Source organism: Pelmatolapia mariae, linkage group LG3_W, assembly GCF_036321145.2.
Source record: "Pelmatolapia mariae isolate MD_Pm_ZW linkage group LG3_W, Pm_UMD_F_2, whole genome shotgun sequence".
NCBI lineage: Eukaryota > Metazoa > Chordata > Actinopteri > Cichliformes > Cichlidae > Pelmatolapia > Pelmatolapia mariae.
This window is the reverse complement of record NC_086229.1, coordinates 42,863,342-42,886,681: the sequence shown is the minus strand read 5'-3', so window position 1 is coordinate 42,886,681 and position 23,340 is coordinate 42,863,342. Positions and strand designations below refer to the sequence as shown.

At 48.2% G+C, this 23,340-nt stretch overlaps 1 protein-coding gene across 2 annotated transcripts in view; it reads right to left on the bottom strand.

Annotated features, from left to right (window-relative positions):
* Positions 1–8,695: 8,695 nt before the first annotated feature.
* The window catches only part of LOC134624459 (glutamate receptor ionotropic, kainate 5-like), a 204,436-nt gene continuing 189,791 nt past the window's right edge, over positions 8,696–23,340 (bottom strand). For both annotated transcript variants that reach the window (XM_063469425.1, XM_063469426.1), the window contains 6 exons: positions 23,127–23,300; positions 19,188–19,353; positions 17,419–17,644; positions 13,228–13,356; positions 11,972–12,093; positions 8,696–10,135 (listed from right to left, as the gene is read on the bottom strand). In XM_063469425.1, coding sequence (XP_063325495.1) covers positions 9,374–10,135; positions 11,972–12,093; positions 13,228–13,356; positions 17,419–17,644; positions 19,188–19,353; positions 23,127–23,300 — 1,579 coding nt within the window. In that variant the 3' untranslated portion in view covers positions 8,696–9,373. The remainder of the gene's footprint in view (positions 10,136–11,971; positions 12,094–13,227; positions 13,357–17,418; positions 17,645–19,187; positions 19,354–23,126; positions 23,301–23,340) is intronic.

Sequence of the window (23,340 nt, the reverse complement as noted above, 5' to 3'; positions counted from 1 at the left end):
TACCCATCTTTAATTAATAAACCTTCTCTCCACATCTTATCATACATGCTTTCTCAATATCATAAAACACTGCTATAATTCTTTCTTTGTTTGCTTTGGCTTTTCAAAACTCCAATTCCAAACCACTTTGTGATTCGTGCCCCTTTGTTCTGTATGTCAGCCTTGCATTCATCATTTTCTCCATTAAAGCAGTTTGTTCTGTAGTGTTTTGCTGTTCTGTCATCTCTGCCTGGCTTGTGTGTCGGTACCACCCTCTTTTTAACGGGACCAAAAGTAGTTGGACAGTTCATGGGCAAGTGTGGGCAATTCCTTCTTTATGCCAAAATAAATAAGTAAATAAATAAAAGGTCTGAGTTGATTTGAAAGATTGTGCTGTGAACAGAGTACATGTGGTCAAAGCGGCTGTCCATACAAGACATCCTTAAACTGAAAACAGATAAACCCCATCTGAGAAACGTCTACAATCTCAGGAGTGGCAAAATCTACAGTTTGGTGCATCCTGAGGATGAAAGAAAGCACCGGTGAACAACACAAAAAGACCTGGACAACCACCAGTCTGTCTGTGTGGCAGCTCTTTTCTGAAGGCCCTGGAGAGGAGGGTGGAGCAGCTGGGACTTGTTTCCGATCAGCAGCACCTGATCCAGTGCACCTGAGTCACCCACCCCTCAGAGCTCGGGGACGATGTGGTCCTCCTCTCCGACAGGCCGTTGGCTGTTTCTTGGTTTCTTGCAGCAATCCTCCAATCCTGAAAGAGAACAGAGACATAAATTAATGAGATTTGTTAATAGCCCCACTATCGCCCCCGTGTGGCACAGCAGGTCATTGCTGTCTGAATAAGTTCTCGTGTGTGTGTGTGTGTGTGTGCGCACAGCAGGTTTTACTCTCCCTGTGTGATTACAGGCTGGAGTAATAACAGGCTTGCTTGGAGGAAGAACAGAGTTCACAGCTGAAGCTCGGAGCTTGTTTCCTTCTCTCTCAGTGTGGGAGTCAGTCTGAATCAGACAGCTAATGATTTCATTTACAGGGCTGGACTTTTCCCCACAGCAGTCTGAGGTTTGATCATCTACAAGTCAGAATATATTCATGCTTCTGTTACACCACCCAGTTTTCCAGCTGAGCAGCAGAGACTCTCAGAGTGTCTGCGGCTTCTTTTTTAATGCACAGAGCGATGAGAGTGTTATCGACCGTACGAAGAACTTCCTGAGGACGGAGATGCACCTTTGCAAGAAGATGTAAACAACAAAACTGAACTTCTGCACAGCTGGACTGGCTTACTGCTGGAAACTTTATGAGCTTACACTGAAACCTAATACAGTTCACCAGCAGCACAGCAGCCAGATTATTGGTAAGACGATGTCATTATAAATGTGTTACATCCACCTGTCAGTCCAAAAGGCCACGCCCCTTCTGAAGGTAGAAACTATCCATGAAGAATAAAAGCAGGCTGTAAACACGTCTGCTCTTCTGCAAAGCTCAACTGACTCGTGGGCGGAGCTGTAGGTGCAGAGAACAGGAAGTGCAGTCATTAGAAGTTGCATCTTTCAACACACTGCTGCGTCACCATGACTGGAACTGCTCTTCCAGCATGTTTGCACACCAGAGTGAGTGTTCCAGCCCATACGCTTCATTTTTAATGGATGGAGTGATGAGAGTGATATTGATCCTCTGGTCTAATGTTCAGGAAGTGAGGACCGAGATCAGCTCCTGGACACTTTGAACTGGTCCTTTAAGTGGTCTGGAGTAACTACTGGATGATTTCATCCTCAGTTGGATGAAACTCGAAGAGAAATTTGTACAAATCAAACCAGAAACTCCCACAAACTGTCTGAAAAGGAAACAGTCCCTGTGAGCAGGGAGGACATGGACCCACAGGAGCTCAGCCCTACTTCAGGCTGACAGTCAGAGCTCCACCGTTACCGGGGAAAACACTGTCACAGAACCAGCTTTCTGATTGGCTGTCCTAAATACAAAGTTTGAGTGGCAGGTGGGCAGAGCTTTATTCATACAGCGCCAAATCACAACAACAGTCACCTCAAGGCACTTTAAGGTCGACCCTACAATATTCCAACAATCATATGACCCCCTATGGCGACAGTGGGAAGGAAAAACTCCCTTTAACAGGAAGAAACCTCCTGTAGAACCAGGGAGGGGCGGCAGAAGCTTTGAGGATGAGATGGCCTCATGAGCCATCTCTCTATGACATCATCCAGAGCCAAGAGTAGAAAAAAGGGTGTGAAACTGAGTGCTGGGCCCACAGCGACCAGTGGAAACACACATCCATACGTTATAATTGTAGAGTCGCTACCCTACAATACGAAGCGCCCTGTGTGTTGTTGTGGTTTAAACTGAATCACTGAAATGAGCATCCACAGTGTGACAGTACATGTTTAGGTCCCGGGTGATTTCCTCGCCAGTTTGTGAATCTTTAGATAAGTTCAAACTAAACCTGTGCAGGTCCCAACAAGCCTGGCATTCAAATACAAAACGTAGAAATGAAATATTGTGAGAATGTATGAATCCGCAGGGCATACAAATCCTAGCTGGCACAGTCTGAGCGATTTGTCCCGACACGGCCGCCTGTCAGAGTCATGTTCAGTCAAACAGCAGCAGGGGCCGTCTAATTGCTGGAAATGTTTCTGTGATGATTGGTCGTTTGAGTCCAGCGTCAGTGTTTGTGTTTGGATGGATTTCATGCTCACGCAGAAGAAGCCTGAACTTAGGAAGCTGTTATTTTATTGGAAGTCTAAAAAGTCTAAAAAGTCCTCCAGATGAAGGTGTATGTACAGCATATGCAAGTTGAATAAGGAAGCTCTATGGTCTCACGTGTGTCCGCCCTCAGGTGTCTAAGCCTGGGATCACTTCCACTCTCTGCATCTTTCAGCCTCCGGCGGGCTCTATGTTGTGTCGGCCATCAGCGGCTCTGTGCCTCATCGCAGCCTCCATCTCTGCCCCTTGCTAAGCAGACCTTCCCCAGTATCTCACTCTACATGGTGCTCATGTGTGCTACGCTTTGCTTGTGCCATGCATTACTGGTTATGTGCATATGCTCCCTGTAGGTCAGAACTCCTGCATCAGTAAGATAGCTTTTCCTTTCTTTGAGCTCTAATGCCTGTCATTGCCGGGTTCTGCTCCGCTGAGGCGGGCCATCGGAGTCTAACCACCTCTATCTAAATTCTGTATATCAATAAATCATGTTTATTTCTCTCCTTAACAACCTACAGATGTGGATGAAGCACCTGCCTACACGTGATGAAGCTTTACCGCAGACAGGTGATTGTCCAGGTGAGTAAAACCAATCTGAAGACCTTCAACTGCTTGATAATTATTAGAACATGTAAACAAAAGAGTCATTTAACTTAAGAGAAAATACTGTGCAAAAGTCTTGAGCCACTCCTAATTTTTTAAATCCTGCTTTGACGGTCTTTCTGAAAGTCACTGGCTGTGAAGGCGGCTGCTGTTGGATTTCCTTCTGAGCATTTGTTGACTGAAGTCAGAGGTAAGTGCTTCGTGTGTGGAGAGCAGATAGCTGTTTAAAGGTACACTCAATAATTAGTTGAGTTTATAGAAAAAAGATATTGTACTCATGAATACACGTCCTATAATTAAAGTTATAATTTACTAAAAATGCTTAGGCTGCCGTTTGAGGAAGCCGCCATGTTTCCCTGTTGTATTTGACTGCAGCAGCCGGGAAGGGCGTCTCCCCTCCTCCCTTTGCATTTTATGTATGTTGCTAGAAACTGGCCACACGTGTGACCACCAAAGGTGGAGGTGAAGAGAAGTCGTAGGCATTTGGATGCTGCGCAGGGACATTTACATCCATGTCTGCAGCTTCAGACTTGAGATATGAAATCATGCTTATGATTTATCATCTGAGAGCGTGAAGCAAAGTTATAACACCACCTGTATCATCTGCACCTCCACCTGCATAATAAAACGTCATCAAGCCTCATCTCCTGAACTGAGGTCAGAATTATTCTTAGAAGCAGCAGATTAATATGAGCTGGCCTGAGCTCAGGTTATTGCTGCTGGCCTCCACAGCAGTCCCAGTTTCTCCTCTGGGGAAACAAACTGGTCTAGAGTCTCTCCCAGCGCTGCAGCATCGCTGAGCGGCTGCAGCAGAACAGACGGAGCGAGGCCCAGTATGGCCTTTAATGTGTACTCCATCTTTAGCTTCAGAGCAGCGTGCACACCCTAGCACACCTTTCATCGTGACCTTTCACCTTGTCTTGTCATGACTCCCAGCAGCTTCTCCTGAAAAAGGCAGTTCACACTTACCGAATCATTACACCACATCTATTTCTGGAAGCAGCGTTGCATCATGTGACGTCTGTATTTGCATATTTGAGGAAATGATGCGTGTGATTAATCACCGATTGACAGCCTGAGGGGGCGTGTCACTGATTTATTGCCTTTTACAGTCATTATCACATCCTTTGAATCTGACAGTGTCGTAATCTAAAGCCAGCATGTGTGTCATGTTCAGTAAACTTCACCAATTTAACGTGAGATGCAGAGTCGACCTTCGATCTGTTTCTTAATAATTCTGCAGAAAACCTTCAAAGCTCGTGTCATCAAAGGTCTCCTGCTCACCACGATTTCATCTTCCTGGGTTCCTTCTGGTTCCTTCCAGTACAGTGCTGTGCAAAAGTCTTAAGCTGCCCGTCATTTCTTTATATTTTGCAGTAAAGTATGAAATACGTGCAGAGATTTATTCAGACATGTGCAAACATTCATGTGGATTTAGTTAAAAACAGAGTTTGAATATTTGCTGTGAGCACCTTTAATCTGGAGCTCAGTGTCAGCTCTGTGAGGATCCTCAGGAACAGTTCTCCAGGCTTCCTGAAGGACGCTGGCGTGTTCTCTGTCAGGATGATGCTTCAGTGATGCTGAGGCTCTGATAGAGTTCCCCCCTGTGTATCTGTCCAGGCGTGCTTCCCTGCACTGGCAGCGTGTTTGGATCGTTGCCGTGCTGAAACATGAAGCTGCTGTCAGTCAGATGTTTGTGATGGTTTTGGTGCTGGATTCAAATCTGATAGTAGATTTTCATTTTGTCAGTTTTGACAAGATCTCAGATCTGCAGCTCCGAACGTCAACAGACGTCTGTGCATTGCGTTTATGATCAGATGACCACACACGAAGATGAGCTGCGGTCACAGCTGTGTGAAGAGCCGATGAGTCGAAACGAGATGATTCAGCCGAACTGGAACTAAGCCACACACTGCGTGGGTCACATGACACGCCTGCCGCAGGTGCAGAAGTATATATACTCTTCACTGAAGTAGAAGTACACGTGTGATGAAAAAGTACCAACTGTGACCTCACCACAGCGCAGCGGGCTGACCTTTGACCTGCAGGCAGCTGTGTTTGGATTGTTTCACTGTTTGCAGGAGTTTCAGTAGCAACAGATCATCATCTTCATCGTGAAGATGAAACCTGTGACGCAGGTGCAGCTGGGATCCTCTGACTGGAGTGTAAACGCTCGAAGAGACAGATAATCTGAGCTGCTGATGAGCCCACGTTTGGTTTCTGAGCTGAAGCTGCCAGAATTCAAAACTGTGCGTTGTTGTGTTTGACCTCTCAGGACAGAAATGTGTTCAGATATTTATGTCTGAGACCGTTTCTATTAAAGCGGCACCGAGAACGCTGAATCTGCAGGCAGAGATGTTTTCTGTTTTTAGCTTTATTGACAGATGCAGTGAAGAAGTGTCAGGACAGCAGAGAGACGTGGGGAAGACGTGCGGTAAAGGGCCGCGGGTCGGACTCGAGCGTTATTATTAAGAATTATATTTGTATTATTGTTGCCATATCATTGTTTGGTTTCATTACTGCTGGAACTCGCAGCGCCTCCAGGAGCCCAAAATAAAGAAATGACAGATGATGAATAAAGATGACATCATGATTGTTTGGTGATTTTTACTGCAGCGAAACATTTTATTATTGCTGTCAAATATAAACGTCTATGACTCACGTCCTCCGCTGTAACCTGTCATGTTGCTATTAAAGAAACCAGTGACTGTAAGTGAACACGCCGTGGGCGTCGACCAGCAGGAGGAGGCACTCACAGGAGCAGCCTGCTGATGTCACTTCCTGCTCTTTGGAACATTTGTTTGTGCAACATTTTCTGCTGAAACCTGCGAGTCAGCATCGTCCATCCTGTTCCCAGCAGCTCTGTCTGATTCCCTCACACAGGTACACAAACCCACAGGAGAGGAGGAGGAGGAGGAGGAAGCCGTGAACATGGCCGAGCGCCTCCTCGGGTTAACGGCTTCTCTCCTCACTGAAAAACTGAACTGTCCCAGCCCGGCTCGCTGCCATGACACTCCGGCACAGCGGGCAGCCATCAAAAAGCTCCAGTCACAGCTGGCTGAAGGAGTCACATGGTCACATGGTTTTATTTATGACCCTGTTCCCACGGCTGTGATCACTCCATGTTTTTCACTAACATCAGCCTTTAAACAGCTGGAGGGAAGTTCAGGTACATTTTCATCCATAGCTGTCATGTTAACATGCATCTGCCATTTCATTAGGTACACATGTTCACCTGCTAGCTTATGCAGGCTTTGAAACCTCCCCAACATGTTAGCAGCTGCTACGCTGAAAGTCCTTATTGTCACTGATTCAGGTGAGTTTGATGACAGTGCTCGCAGGCAGCGTGATGGAGAAGATGAAGAAAAGTGCTGTAAACCGAACAGTTTACTGTCTTTGTGGATTTTAGAAATAAACTTGATCTTAAGTCAGTTTAGTGTCAGTGAGTTTCCACAGTCAGTCTGACTTTGGTTTCTCTTCGTTTCAGTCTTTATTAATTATTGTTGTGTGGACGGCTTGTGTCAGAGGGGAAATCAGTGCATGTATTAAAAGAAAAAGACCTTTCAGTAAGCACGTCCATCAGACTTCTGCAGCATCTTTTTCCTCTAAAGCTGGACTCTCTCCTCCTGCCGAGACCACTCGCTCGGGGTTAAATAAAGACCCGTTTGCATCACACAGCTAAAGAGCAGTTTTCAGTTCCTTTAATGAACTTCATCATCTGAATCATAACCTCATAACCTCCAGAGATAACCCAGTCATGACGTCTGCTCTGAAGCAGCTGAACTGGAGCCTTTCATTCAGAGTTTCATACACTGTTTGTGCATCACACCTTATTTTTGAATGTAGAATCATTATCATTGATAGGAACAGGTCAGGATCACTTTAAATTCATCCTAAAGATTATTTTTAAAGGACACAGAGCTGCGTTTGCTGCTTTTCACCCATGGGTGCAGTGCTATATTAATGGGAAGGAGGATTTGTATGTAGGAAATGAAATACCGTTGAACCATGTGTGAAACAAATAAATGAAATATCACATTAAGGTATGACTCGCTCCAACTTCCTCATTCTTACCTGCTGACGCGAACGTGCCTGCCTTTGCTGTGGGTTTCCTCTTAGTCTGCACTGCCCTCTGCTGGCTGCACTCTGTTACTGCAGCATCCCTGCAGGTGTCCTCATGAATGATTTAACAGTTTAACAGAACAGCGTCAGAGGTGATTTCTGTCCCGTCACATGTGACCGGGCTGATTTTTGATCACAGTCACTAACCTGCTGTTGTCGTGGCAACATCGCTGGATGTAAACGCTCTCTGCTGGGTTCTGGCTTTGATGGAGAACGTGCAAAAATAAAATAAAAATGCAGGATTAGAGCTGAAAGAAAGACACCAGGCTCCAGCAGCCGAACTCAACCATCACCTCCTCCACCGGCTCATCCGTGGCTGCTGTTACACTTAAATGGTAAATGGTAAATGGCCTGTATTTATATAGCGCTTTACTAGTCCCCTAAGGACCCCAAAGCGCTTTACATATCCAGTCATCCACACATTCACACACTGGTGATGGCAAGCTACGTTGTAGCCACAGCCACCCTGGGGCGCACTGACAGAGGCGAGGCTGCCGGACACTGGCGCCACCGGGCCCTCTGACCACCACCAGTAGGCAACGGGTGAAGTGTCTTGCCCAAGGACACAACGACCGAGACTGTCCAAGCCGGGGCTCGAACCGGCAACCTTCCGATTACAAGGCGAATGCCCAACTCTTGAGCCACGATCGCCCCAACACTTGATGTGTGCGTCCACAGAACATTCCTAAACGGTGTTAAAATAATTCCCCATCCCTCGAGTTCTGAACGAACAGCTGATCACAAAAACATGGAATATTGGAAATCAAACAACAAAACAAACCCTGTGTGCTGCTCCATGACCAGCAGCCCAACCCCACCTTCACCTCCTCCACCCGGGGCACCTCAACGCACCTCTCAGTTTTTTATTTATTTATTCCAAACATGAGTCTATATATTGAACATCAGAGGGCGGCACCCCTCCTACAGTCACCCCACAAGTCGATATCAATAATAATAATAATAACAAGAGAATCAATAATGTCCTGCTGATCTGAGGGGAAAACTGAAAACATCAGGAAACACACACACACACACACACACACACGCACACACACACGCACGCACACGCATTTTCTCTTCAGCTGCTGCTTCACTTCCTGCATGTCAACAAACTATAATTATATATTTTGTAATTGTAACTTTATATTTTCTTTTGTTATGAAAGGAAAAAATGATAACAAAAATAAAATAAAACACAAATATAAAAATGAAAAAATGTTATAAAATACAAATAAAATTATTAAATGATAAAACAAATACAGACGTGTGTAACAACTGCAAACAAACACAGAAACAGAAACTGCAGCAGCTGTTCGTTCATTTCATAGTAAAAAAGGGAAAAAGTCAGCAGGTTGTTTTTTTTGTACAGCAGGTCCAAATTATTCAGTGATGGAGCTCAGCGCCGCCGGCAGCTGACCTTTAGAAATGAGACAACTCGGCGATCAGATCGCTGTGACATCAGCTTCAGGATCGGGACGAGGAGGAGGAAAAGCTCCTCTGATTGGACAACAGGACAGGAAATACAATCACAAACTTAGTTTTTCTTCTTCTCCACTTTGTGTGAGTGTGTGTGTCTGTAGCGTTTCGTTTATACAAACACCTGGATCAGTATCAAACCTCAGTGAGTCCTCATTGCTCGGCATGGAGCGAGATGATTGGCTGAGGGCGGGTCGGCCTCAGACAGTCACTTCCTGTTTGTCTGCTTTAATCCAAAAGGTAAAAAGTCCGTGAGTAGTCCTTCATCCTCCGAGCGGGTCAATCCGCTCACCCCCGTAAAGGTTTGGTACAGTCCACTGACGTGTCTTTGCTTTACTGGATGACCCCCACAAAGGGGTCAGAATGGTTTCCTCCATCAACCCCTGCTGAAGGGCCAGTTTAGACCAATACAGCTTTGGGGTCAATGAGTAGTTAGTGACCTTTGACTCCACAGACTGCATCCTTATGCTCAGTTGTGCCCGCTGAGTAAGTCTGTCGGTGGGTGTGTCGGGGTCTTAGTGGGGGGCAGCGGCCGGGGCGGGGGCACAGGTTTGTTTTTGGACCGCTGCGGGCTCGCCGCACCCCCGTCGCTGTCAGCTCTGTCCGTCTGCATCGGGGGAGGGGGCGGCGGAAGGCGGGGCAGCGACATGGAGCCATGGTGATAATGGAGATGATGGTGGGTGCTGTGACGGGGGTGAAGGCCTGTCATCGCCACTGAGGGCGGGACCCGGGAGCAGGAGGAGGCGGAGGAGGACGAGGAGGGCGGAGGTGGTGGGGGTGGGGTAAGCGTGGCCGGTCGCAGGCTCTGGATCCGCCGGCACTCCTGGCAGATGCGTACGTGACTGCAGGCCTGCAGGAAGCTGCGCGGGGGGGCGGGCGGAGCCACCAGGGCTGACGCAGGAGGAGGGGTAGCGGTAGAGGTGTTGGTGCCCAGCGGGTCCTCCAGGAGCCTCTGTGGCCCCGGGCCCAGATCGGGGCATCCTCCCATCCCTCCCCCGACCCCTGCCAACCCGCCCGTCATTGGGCCGGCGCCACTGTACAGTTTCCCGTTGCTGAGACGCATCTCTCGAATCAGGCGGATGGGGCGGGGACCGGCCAGAGCCAGGCGGGACGGGTGACGTAGGACTCTGCCCCCAGTGCTGGTCAGGGGTCGGCGGCGACGGGATCTGGAATTCTTCTTACAGGATACGGCATTACGGAACTCCGTCAGCATCTCCTGACAGACGGAAACCTGAGAGAGAGAGAGCAAAGGCACTCAGCTACACCCTTCACACTCTGATGGAGGCCCCCCCAAACTCCAGCTACACCCTTCACACTCTGATGGAGGCCCCCCCCAAACTCCAGCTACACCCTTCACACTCTGATGGAGGCCCCCCCCAAACTCCAGCTACACCCTTCACACTCTGATGGAGGCCCCCCCCAAACTCCAGCTACACCCTTCACACTCTGATGGAGGCCCCCCCCAAACTCCAGCTACACCCTTCACACTCTGATGGAGGCCCCCCCAAACTCCAGCTACACCCTTCACACTCTGATGGAGGCCCCCAAACTCCAGCTACACCCTGAAGCTTCACATGTGTTCACTTCACCCCGCTCTCGCTCAGATCAGACTCCGTATGAAGAACTTTCCCATCTCTGAGTGTTGGATTAGATTTTATTCCCCACTCTGTCTATCAGCTGCTGGGAATAAAAGGAAGCAGTGGACCTGGAGCTGCACCTTCTCCTTGTTACGTGCAGACTGGACTTCTGCAATTCTTTGGTCTAAACTTTGGTCTGGACCAGGCCTCACTTTATGGTCTCCAGCTGGTCCAAAATGCAGCTGCTCGTCTGCTAACTGGCACTAAACGTTAGGAGCATGTAACCCCAGTTTTAGCCTCTCTACACTGGCTCCCTGTTCCTTACAGGATCCAATTTAAACTCGCACTTTTTGTTTTTAAGGCGCTTAACGGCTGAGCCCCTTCTCACCTGAGCTCATATTTATTTATGCTCCAGAGAAAACCACGCGTTCCAGTTAAAACCATGTTATCCACGGACTAAACTTCTCATTGTGACAGAGCCTTGTCTGTGGCAGGTCCAGGACTTTGGAATAGTCTTCCCTTAAATATTAGATCTGCACAAACACTTGATCGATTTAACTCGCTACTGAAGACACATTTTATGGTCTGGCATTTAACACCACTTTAACGCAAACATTTTGGTTTTAACAGCCTTAGTTGTTGTTTTAGTTGTTTTTATTGACTTATTTTATTTATTTGTTTTTTTCTATATTTTACTGCATCATTGTTTTACATTTTATTTGTTTTAGTGGTATTTTACATTGTTAAGCACTTTGCGCAGCATTGACTGTTTGGAAATGTGCTGTATAAATAACCTTGACCTTGTGGAAGTGTAACACCAGCAGGTGGCAGCAGCAGCTCATTGTGTTGGCAGGAGCTGGTTAAAAAACATCAACTTAAATGTATTTTTCAGTCTCATGTTGATGGCTGCTGGTGGTTCGCTGCCCCTCCTGCTCCAGCACCGCTCAGATGCATCGTTTTATTCTTTTAAATATTTGTAATCTGTTGATGGAAGTTTTTAAATGACCTCAGGATTTTGCTCTTGTCATACAGAGTGTGTGAGCTGATGTCTGCAGGCAAAGAGAGAGTTTGTGCTCGCGGTAAAGACCTGAGCACGTTTGTATCAGTGTGCAGATGCAGTGTTCACATCTGCCCAGAGTTATCTGTAAATGTGTGTGTGTGTGTGTGTGTGTGTCCTATAATCTGCTGCTTTTAAAGCAGCCCGAGCAGAAAGTCAAACAAACGACAGATAAATGAAGAGCAAATAAAGGTCAGAGCAGCAGAGTGAGCTCACAGGGCCGATGTGTGGAGAGAGCCTCAACTCTTCCACGCTCTGATTGTGTCTGACCTTCAGCTTCTCTTAAGACACGCCCCTTTTCTCCTAAATTCCTATTATAAACGAACATCTAAGGCAGCGCTAATACGACACACCAGGTTTAAAAACATAAGTGCCGTTTACTCTGGAGAACCAGCGTGTGTGTGTGTGTGTGTGTGTGTGTGTGTGTGTGTACCTCGTCCGTCTCGGCGGTGCGGCGTGTCGACCACACAAACTCCATGATGGCCACGAAGACGGCAATGATGAGGCCGCAAATCAGAACCACGAAGATCCCGCCGATGTTCTCCATGCCGAGCCCTGAAACGATGGACACATCACAGATCGATTCACCTACACCTGTCTACCAGCCTGAGGATTGTTTCCAAACACAGCGCGCTCTCCATCAGCAACAACAGGCCAGGCTTAAAACAACCTTTATTTACATCGGCCATCCCACCGAGGCTCAGCGTCACCTGTTCAGGACCGCTCAGGACCGAGACGCTGACCATGAGGACACTCGCACAGATCCTCAAAGCCTTTTCCTCTCCCTGTGGGACGAGATGCTCCTGACGCCTGTGTCAAACACACCATCAGTATTACCAAAGTCTCAGACTCTTTCAGGTGTCTGTCAGGTCGTCACACTGCCAGCAGCACCTGTGTCAGCGCTAAAGCTGCAGCAGCACGTCTGCTGTTCTTCACGTGAAGAAACAGGTCGCAGTCAGACGAGCTGACGGTCGCCACGGAAAAACGAGTCCTTCAAATCCGGCCGGTGCTGGTTCACCTTTACCAAAAACTTGCTTTGATTGCAGATCGCTGCGGTTCTTTATAGTTGGCATGGAAAACTGTAACATGTCAACAAAACTAACTCACGAGCACGGGCTGGGAAGTCCTTCAGCCCTGAAACGAGCACGCTTCAAACGACGAAGCTCATCGCTGTTTGAAGTTTGAATGTTTGAAGTTTCAGGGCGATTACACATGTGTCAGCATCTTTAACACAAACTACGAGCCAGCGCACACACATACACACACGTGTGTTATTTTATACTTGTGGGGACATCTCATTGACACAATGCTTTCCCTAGCTGCTTACCCAAACCCTGACCCTTGACCTAAACCTAACCGTAACCTAATTGTAACTCTGACACTAAAACTACATTTTGATGGCATAAAATGTGGCGTGAGACGCCTCAGGAGGAGGAGACAAACACACATAGATCAATAACGGCGAAGGCGGAGGACAAAGTCATTTGTTATATCGATGAGGAAAAGACAGGCGGGCACAGGAAATGAGACACCTGATAAAAACTTCCTGTTTACGTGTCGTGTCATCATGGTAAGACTTCACTGGCATGAGGGAGGAGCACGGCTGTGTCCTCGGCAGGAATCTTTCCATCAAACAGAAACAGGAAATGATGTTTTTACGTTAAATGATTACGTTACGGTGACACTGACCTTTGGCCCTGTGGTCCTCCTCTTTGGGGCACTGTCCTCCCTCCCACCAGCGTCTCTTCAGGATCTCCAGCCTGTTGCTCTCCTGCAGCTGCAGTATTCCCAGAGTGATCTCGTCTCTATACGGAGAGCCTGACGAGGAGCAGAAGTCATATTCAACAACTAAAGACACACATGAAACTACTCAACCATGGCTAAATGACACTATACGAGCCTTACGACGTGTCTGCCGTCAATCTGAAAGGAGGTGGAAGAAAGATAGGCTTCAGATATCCTATGACATTCTTTGTAGGAGCCGCTCTATACCAGAACTCTGTTAAGGCAACTAAAGCAGCTTTCCTATCAGATATTATTGAGACTAACAGCCACAACCCCTGAATGTTATTCAAAATTTTTAATTCAGTGATAAATCCCTGTCCTGGATCTTCGAGTTCGGCCTCCCAGGCTCTCTGTGAGCAATTTGTTAATCATTTTATTGGAAAAGTTATATTACTGAAGGCTTCACACGCTCACTCTCTTGTGTTGAATCCTGTTCTGTTTTAGGATGCATGTCCACCTTTTCTCACTTTGAGCTGTTATCACTGCCCACTCTTAAGGGATTAATTGAACAATCGAGAAGCTCAAACTCTATGCATGATATCCTTCCATCCCGCATTATCAAGGAAGGTTTGAGGAAACTGGGCCTTGCATCTTATTTTTAATGAATTTATCATTGTTAGTGGGCTGTGTCCCGACTGCTTTTAAACATGTGGTTGTGCACCCTGTGCTTAAAAAAAAGTAACCTCGATCAGAAAGACCCAGCAAATTATAGGCCAATCTCTAAATTTCCGTTCTTATCAAAAATTTTAGAGAAAGTCGTCTTTCTCCAAATACAGGCCTACTTAGTTGCAAATATATCACTGACAAATACCAGTCTGGCTTTAAGCCACAACTTAGTACTGAAGCAGCCCTGCTAAGAGTCTATAATGATCTTCTTGTATTTGCTGACTCCGGTCGCCCTGCTGTTTTAGTTTTATTGGATCTGTCTTCAGCCTTTGACATGGTTGATCATAATATTCTCTTGAGGAGGCTAGAACATGTTGTAGGCATCAAGGGTTCTGACCTTAACTGGTTTAATTCTTAGTGCCTCCATTCTGTCTGTGCTAGTGCCCGATCTGTACTCTGTTATTGACTTATGTTGTTTCTCCGTATTACTGTGAAGCACTTCGGTGTGCCTTCGGGTTTTTAAACATGCTATATAAATAAAACTGTATTGTATTGTATTGTACTTCCAAACAGGACGACCGCCAGCAGGCGTGTCAGAAACACTGAGCAGACCCAGACTGAGCTCATCCTAAACCTGATGCTGGATAAACGTGAGCTAAACCTTGACATGGATCAAACCACCAACCCGAGACTGATCTAAGCCTCTGTCTGCCTGACACACACCACCTGTGTCCCTGACAGAGTCCACTTTCAGCTTTCAGGCGTGTGATGTCTAACACTGTCCTGCATTGGTGAACTTTCAGAGCCTGCACAGATTATCAGAAGAGCCTGTGGATGGATGAAACTTTTTATGGGTTTATCTTGTTCATCGAATCATGTTTGCATGACCACACAAGACAAGGTCATCGTTCAGCATCTGTGGATTTCTGTTTCACGTCTGTGGGAACCAACCAGGCTGCATGTAGCTGCACTCGGTGTCGCGGCATCCTGATGCACTAAAGTGGCTTTGGAGACGAGCTGCCGGCTGGTGTTACTCTTTCAAAGGCAATGAGACAAATCCAGTCTTAGGTGGGCTGTGAATGAAAACAGAGGGCTGGTGCTAACGGCGGAGCTCACCTGCTCACCTGTCATCAGGTAAACGTGCTGATGTGGAGGTGGCTGCTGCTCTGTGGGGGGCTTTTAAACATGTTCTCATAAACAGCGACACAACGACAACGCGAGCAGCTGCACCTTTTATACAAATCGCCGCTGCTGTCGGTAGTCTCGTTTCCACCGGAGCTCCAGATGTGTTGGAGGCAGCGGGCGGCGACACCGGAGCTCCGGACGGGAACCTGTGCGGCAGCACGATGTAATCCTCTAATCTCTCCAGACTGCAGGTTGTTTACTGAACAGACTCACGTTCAATCCTCAGTAAAGATCTATTGACAGCTTGCAGGCTGACACTTATCAGCAGACACGCACTAACTGAACCCTCCACGCCGTCACTGCTGCTGTTTCTGCAGCCGTGGGTCAGCAGAGGTGGCTTTGATTGGCTTTAGGGACAATAGGCAAAGCATAGACTGTAAACACAAGATGGACACAGCCTCTTTGACAGCTCTCACTACTTTGTTTTTCAGCTCGGTGCTCTACGCATTTGCTCTGTTCCTTATGCAGTTTTTTTGCAGGTTGGTGAAACACTAAGCCCTCTCTAAGATACTCGTTTTATACTGGATCATGTGATGGACCTGCTGTCAAATAACCTGATCAGCTGCTAATGTATTTGCTCTGTTCCTTGTTGTGGTGACGGGGGAACCCGACCGAGCCCTGCAGCCACGCCACCACAGCATTTTGCTCCTGTAGGGTCTCCTGGGCAAACAGCCGGGGCAAGGGGCAGATTCAATCCAAATCCACAGACTGTGGGTGTGGAGCTCACCAATCCGGTCACATTTAACTGTGTCATGGTTCATCTGACACTTTAAACCTGCCCTGAGGCAAGAGAATGTTTGTTTTCATCATCAAACAAAAGGCAATAATTTAATAACAACAATAAACAGCTGCACTGACACATGTTTATCTATTTTTAAACTACAGCAGCCCAGTTCTACAGCAGTATAATTTTTGACCGCTGGATGGCAGTAGAGGCTTCTGTATGTTATTCAATCCACAGTAGAGTGTCAGCAGTACCCCGCCTAAACAAAATCCACTCAGATAGAACTGGTCTGGTTTCCAGGCCCCGCCTTCTCTTAGTGACCCAGCTCATCACTCAGACGTGCTTCAGCCTTTCCTGTCAGCAGGTGTGAGCGAGTCCTGTCAGGTACGCAGCCTTTAGCATAGAGCTCGTTTGGTGCTCATTAGAAGGAAAAGTGAAGCTTTGGTGCTGAAACACATGAAACGTGACGGCAGAAGCTTCAGATTAGATTAAACATATTTGTTTTACAGACATCGATGGATGAGCAGCGCTGGCATTTTCACTGCTTTATAAGGCGCATTTATTATTCTGAGGATCTGATTTCAGCATTTGTGTCCATGAAAAGTTCTTTATAATGAAATATTTCACACACAGTGTGTTCACGACATTCATCCCTCTGGCAAAAGGAAGTGCCAAATCTTTCAAAGTAAAAGTATTTTGTTTTGGAGAGTTGTGCTGCAGAACTGAATGGTGCGATACGACCAGCAGGAGGAGCGCTGGGTCACGCAGTATGAGTAATGTCTCCCTTACTCCACCCGCAGTGTAAGGGGGCGGGGGTGTCGGCTCCAGCTGGAGGCGCTGGTCCAATCCCCGCCCGCCTCATACAAGTCTGCGATGGGTGAGGAGCTGTACAGTTAAAGCTAGTTTACTAGGTAAAGGGCCATCTTCCCTTTACTTACTCCTGACTGATTCTTTTCAAACGTGCGATCAGCTCGTCGCTGTGCTACAAACTCTTTTGAGTCTGGGCCGTGTGTCGTTGATTGATTCTGCCTGCTCCTGTCGTACAGCCAAACTCTGCTCCCTCTTCACTCCTGCACAGCACGCTGTCGTGCTCTCGTGTGTTGTGGTAAAAATGTGTTGATCGTTTGTGTCTCTGGACTCTGAGCTGATATCAAACTTCCTGATTCTGCGGTCATGTGACTCGCTGAGGATTTTGTGTTTTGTTGAGGTGTCGGTGGTTGAGTTACACTTTGAGAGAGGGAACGTAACAATTAAACCAACTCCTGTGTCGTGATTCTCCTGCATTTAAATTGAATGGCTCCCTGTGGACGCCGCCGTCTCGATGCTCGTGTGTTAACAGGCCGACCGAGTGACGGCGGCTCTCCTGTAAGCTGCTCGTGTCTTTTCTGTCACTGTCAACATCTGTTCCTCCTTCTCTCCATTAACTCTGCTAACTGTGCGTTAACCAGGATCACCTGAGCTGTCAGAGACCTCGCTAACAGCAGAACAGAGTGATCCCAAGTTATTTAACACCAGCACTCAGCAGCAGGGGGCAGTCTACCTTGGCTTGTGGTACCCGGTTAGCCCCTCCCCCTCCTCACCCAGAGGCATGCCGATGCCGTATCCTTTGGTGTCCAGCAGTCCTCCGATCTGCGTGAGGTTGCAGTTGAGGCTACGGTAGTACTCGTTCATGGTGCTCTCCATCAAAAAGGCGTACTTGGAGTTGAGGACGCGGGCGATGCCCTCTTCTGTGCTCTTCACGAACACGCTGGGCTGCTTGGAGTACATGTAGTTCCACATCCGCTGGTACGTCTGGTACCGCGAGTTCTGCAGGAAGAGAGGGTGAAAGGACAGTTGTAGTGTCTGAACATGTTTTATGATCTGTTTTTGTACCACATGATGTATGCTTACAGCATAAGCCTACTGTTTTTATTTGATTTGGTTGTTTCTGTGGTAAATGCACTTATATCCTGTTTCTCACTATGAGCAGTCTGGCTCGAGTCCACTGGTTCCTACTGAGGACATAAATCTTTAAAAACACCTTAAATATATATTTCACTTCTTTAAAAGGATCGATAATTTCCTCAAACAGCTGGTGTTTGGTGCTCTGCTGAGGGTCTGAGAGCTACACCCGAGTTACCATCAGTTCAGTGAAACACATGAAACAGAAGGCTGCATTTCTTCTAATGGCCACTCGAGGCAGCCTCCAACAGTGGGTCCATGCCCATAAACGCCCACGTCAATGTTTCTGAGTGTACGGTAGAAATAAACCACCACTTACTGAAAAACTACATTACCAAGGCTAAAAGTTTGCATGGTTAGGGGCGTGGCCTCTGTGACTGACAGGTGGCTGTAGCCGTCTGCTTGCCTGAACTGGACTTTGGGAGCATTTTTAAATATCTGACCAATAATCTGGTCATGTTATTACTGGTTACATCATTCCAGAGATAAATCATCTGGATGGATTCATGTCTCCTCCCAGGATCAAACACAGGATCTTTGTCTCTACACTTCCCGGTCGTTACTTCCGATATTTAATCTTTTTTTGATTCTGAAAATTCTCATATGTGAATGGAAACTGCTGCTGGTCTGTCTGCAAATGGATCTACTGACATTCAAATAACAGCTGACATTAAGGCCGAGCCTTCACATGGAGAGAAGTACTCATCCATTATTTTGCTCATCTTTAATAATTTACTCTACTATTGTATATAATAGTTTCAAAGTACACCCAACGTACAAGTTTGGATGCTCTTTAAAGTGTGCAGATCTCATGAACTCATATTTTATTGAGAACAAAACACAGAAAAGAAAAAAATGAAGCATGTAAATAAAAATCTGAGCTTATTTTGAATGCGATGCCATCAACACGTCTCTAAAAGTTGGACAGGTCCATGTTTCCGTCACGGCACCTCAGGCCGCTTTACAGCATCCTCCATTTGTGATTTTCTTCACCTTCAACCACAACCAGCTGCTTCTTCTAACCCCTGCAACCTCCTGTTGGGCGTCTTACTAACGTCTGTGGGAGTTTGGAGCGCGTGCTGTCCTACAGACTTGGCTGAACAATCAGCCTGCATCAGCAGAACGCTGCGGTTTTAAAAGCTGCCTGACTCTGAGAAACACTGAAGACTTCTTATCAATGCTGCCGTTGCTGTTTGGACAAACTAATGTCAAACATGGATTTTCCTGCAGGTGTAAAAAATGATTCTTGCCATTTATCTCCATTCACATCTGTTCACCGATGCTGCACCCCAGGCTGGACTGCAGCGCACTGTCATGCAGTGAGATTAACAGGAAGTAGAATCCCTGAGACCGACTCTGTGTGCCTGAGATGACCGTATGGGATGGCTGGATTAAAAAATAATCTCACCATGAAGAAGGTCATGGTGGAGCCTCCGTGGATGGTGCCGTACTGGATGTTGGTCTGGTCCGCCAGATCGTCCGGAGACTCGATGGGCACCTCCATCCTCTGGACCGTGAGAAATGCTGCCAGGTTGGCCGTGTAGGACGAGATGATGATGAGGGTGAAAGCCCACCTGAGGGAGGAGAGACGAAGACCTTTATGTTTTTACCCTGTAGCAAAGCCCCACTCTTCCCCCTCGCCTATCTTCATTAAGAGCTGAGAGAGGAAAACGCAGCAGAGAGACAGATGGAGGGCACTGCAGGAAACGTCAGGAGTTTTAGGTAAAAATCATCAACCTAAACATGAACTCGAGCTGCAGCAGAGACGAGCAGGACGCCTCTGCTGCAGAGGAAATGAGGCGGAAGTGATGAGCAAGGGAATTAGGGAGGGGGGAGAGAATTAAAGAGGAGGCAGAGAGGAAGAGATGAAGCAGAGCAGAAACTAAATGAAAAGCAGTCCAGCAAATACAGGAAAACAGACTCGGGGCTCTGGTGATTGGCTCGAGGCCGTGATTACTTCTAATGTGCTGTGTTTGCACAGAGAGCTGCGGGAAGTGGAAGACACACTCTGTGGTGTCAGCGGAGACGAGACCCACGACTGCGACGGATCTCGTTTTCATTTACAAAAAAAATTAAACACACAAAGAAATGTTTTTTAAAAGATGAGCCGATGAGTTTCAGGGGAAACGTCAGAGCTACGTCACCAACTCTGTGTTGGTCACCACACATCAACAAGGCAGCTCCCCGAGCATGCTGGGTAAAAGGACCATGGCTTTTTAAAGGTTTGAGGTTATATGAACTGAGTCAGACAGAAACGAGTTCAGCCCAGCGAAGAGTGAGGAGCTGCATGAAACTAAATCTGAAGCAACAAGGTTTAAAAAGAGCAGCTGGTGAAGCAGAGAGGAGCGTCCAATCAGCAAGTCTCTGTGTGTAAGACCAGAGCTGCACGTTTAGCCAGACAGGCTAACCTCAGACAAAGAGTCTGAGGCGCTGCCTGCCAGTGCGCGCTTCGGCGTTTGCAGCAGAACACCGTGATGGGTGCACAGCAGGAGCTGCAGGAAATGCCACCGCGTCCTGAGGAATCTGAGATTTTTAGACGCTGCGAGAAGGAAACTAAAAACATGTGATCACGTTTAAGCTAACCTCCCTCCCTCTGATGGCCTCTTTGCTTCCACTTTGACTGAATATGCAGCGTGAACAGCGCAGCGAGCCACTCGTGAGTTTTTCTAAGGCTAAGTGCCAGACGAGGCTGAGAGCTGTCAGAGGAAAGATGCTGATGGCCTCTCCAGTCCCTCCAGTATCACTCCACCATCTGTCTGACTGCAGCTACTGGGACTGAGGGAGAGGCAGGGGTGGGGAAGTACTGAGATACTTTGATTTGGTCAAAGTACAGATGCAGCAGTGCAGAAATACTCGGTTCTACACAGAAAAAAACTCACAACACAGAATGTTTCTGGCAAAGTAACCGACACACATTTTATATTTTGATTTTGTAGTCAGACGGTTACAGGTTGGCTCACCTGCTTTATTCTGACAAGCTGCACCTCCATCAGCACCACCTACACCTCACTGTACATATGACTGCTACACTTACAGCTAAAACATTGTAACAAATGATCTCACTGAGCGAGAAGATGGAACAATCATCTAATTATCCTGATAATGAGACCATGTGAATATAGAAACATTTCTCTGCACAGAAAATAAAAGAACCAAACCTGAAGAACAAAACCTCAGCGAAGAATCCTCCACCCCAACCTCCACCCTACACCAACACTTACTTATTCTTATTTAATGTGAGCTTAGAGTACTTAATTACAAAGGAATCAGGAATGTTAGTTTTAAGTTACAAAAGTGACTGCATTTGAAAAAATTATATTTTCTATATTTTTGGTGAATTAATGTTTAAAGTTTAAATAAACAGAAAGGCTGAAACGATTAAACAGCAGTGAAAGGAGGAGGGGGTGAGGGCGAGTCAGAGAGAGAGAGGGGGGGTGAGGGCGAGTCAGAGAGAGAGAGAGGGGGGGGGTGAGGGCGAGTCAGAGAGAGAGAGAGGGGGGGGTGAGGGCGAGTCAGAGAGAGAGAGGGGGGGGGTGAGGGCGAGTCAGAGAGAGAGGGGGGTGAGGGCGAGTCAGAGAGAGAGAGGGGGGGTGAGGGCGAGTCAGAGAGAGAGAGAGGGGGGTGAGGGCGAGTCAGAGAGAGAGAGAGGGGGGTGAGGGCGAGTCAGAGAGAGAGAGAGGGGTGAGGGCGAGTCAGAGAGAGAGGGGGGGTGAGGGGGAGTCAGAGAGAGAGAGGGGCGTCAGGGCGAGTCAGAGAGAGGGGGGGGGGTGAGGGCGAGTCAGAGAGAGAGAGGAGGGGGGTGAGGGCGAGTCAGAGAGAGAGAGAGAGGGGGGGTGAGGGCGAGTCAGAGAGAGAGAGGGGGGGGTGAGGGCGAGTCAGAGAGAGAGAGGGGGGGGGTGAGGGCGAGTCAGAGAGAGAGAGAGAGGGGGGGTGAGGGCGAGTCAGAGAGAGGGGGGGGTGAGGGCGAGTCAGAGAGAGAGAGAGGGGGTGAGGGCGAGTCAGAGAGAGAGAGAGGGGGTGAGGGCGAGTCAGAGAGAGGGGGGGGGTGAGGGCGAGTCAGAGAGAGAGAGAGAGAGGGGGGGTGAGGGCGAGTCAGAGAGAGGGGGGGTGAGGGCGAGTCAGAGAGAGAGAGGGGGGGTGAGGGCGAGTCAGAGAGAGAGAGAGGGGGGTGAGGCCGAGTCAGAGAGAGAGAGAGAGAGAGAGGGGGTGAGGGCGAGTCAGAGGGGAGAGGGGGGGGGTGAGGGCGAGTCAGAGAGAGAGAGGGGGGGGTGAGGGCGAGTCAGAGAGAGAGAGAGAGAGAGAGGGGGTGAGGGCGAGTCAGAGGGGAGAGGGGGGGGGTGAGGGCGAGTCAGAGAGAGAGAGGGGGGGGTGAGGGCGAGTCAGAGAGAGAGGGGGGGTGAGGGCGAGTCAGAGAGAGAGGGGGGGGGGGGGTGAAGGGCAGAGGGGTGGAAAGAAAACAAGAAAAGAGACTGACATCATCGCTTTCACACCAGAGTCCCTTCACCATCTGTTCAGCCTCAGCTAATGTACCTGGGGAGGGAGGGGGGGAGGGAGGGAGCAGGGGAAGGGGGTAAGGGAAGGAAGCAAAAGTGCTGGATGCACAAACAGAGACGCTCAGATGTTTAATATTGAGTCCAGCAGGACGGCCGGCAGGGCTGTGAGCACAGAGCGACCACTGACTTTGATTATTGTTTAATGCAGCCAGGGGTGGGCAGCTCCAGGCCTCGAGGGCCGGTGTCCTGCAGGTTTTAGATGTGTCCTTGACCTAACACAGCTGATTCAGATTGCTAAATGACCTCCTCAACATGCCTTGAAGTTCTCCAGAGGACTGGTAACGAACTAATCATTTGATCCAGTTGTGTTGACCCAGGGTAAGATCTAAAACCTGCAGGACACCGGCCCTCGAGGCCTGGAGTTGCCTACCCCTGAATGCAGCACTCACCCCACTGTATCTCTGTGGCATCCATCCACCCCGACCTCCTCCCTACACCCACCCTGGTTTACAGCAGCACACAGGGGGTGAAGTTTCATATAAACATGTTTGGGGGCATTTCCTGAATCGACCACTGCTGTACCGATAACACAGCTGGACCAGAGGAGGCGAAACGTGCTAAAATGACTCCAGCCCTGATGGGCTCACGGGGTGCGGTGGTGAGCGTGACACCGTGTGACGCCGTCTTCCACTCAGGAACGGTCGTCCTCGCTGTCCTCCATTATTTATAAATGACCTTGTAATGTAAATGACCTCATGTATCACATGACTATCTGTATTTCACATAAAGTTCGTCTGTCTGAAGATGTTCGCGCACATGTGGAAAGCATGACTGAAACATAAGCTGGTACCAACCAGACTCCGCTGACGCAGCGCGTGGACAGCGCCCGCGGCATGATCTCGGAGCCCTGCTGCATGAAGCCGCCCACTGGGAACCACAGGCTGTTCCCCAGCGTGTACTGGTTCTCCAGGATGTCCCGCCGCTCCCGCAAACACGGGTGAGGGTTGTACCATTCGTAGGGACTGAGCCTGGCGAGAGAGGACAAAACATTAAAACCCAGAGTAGCTT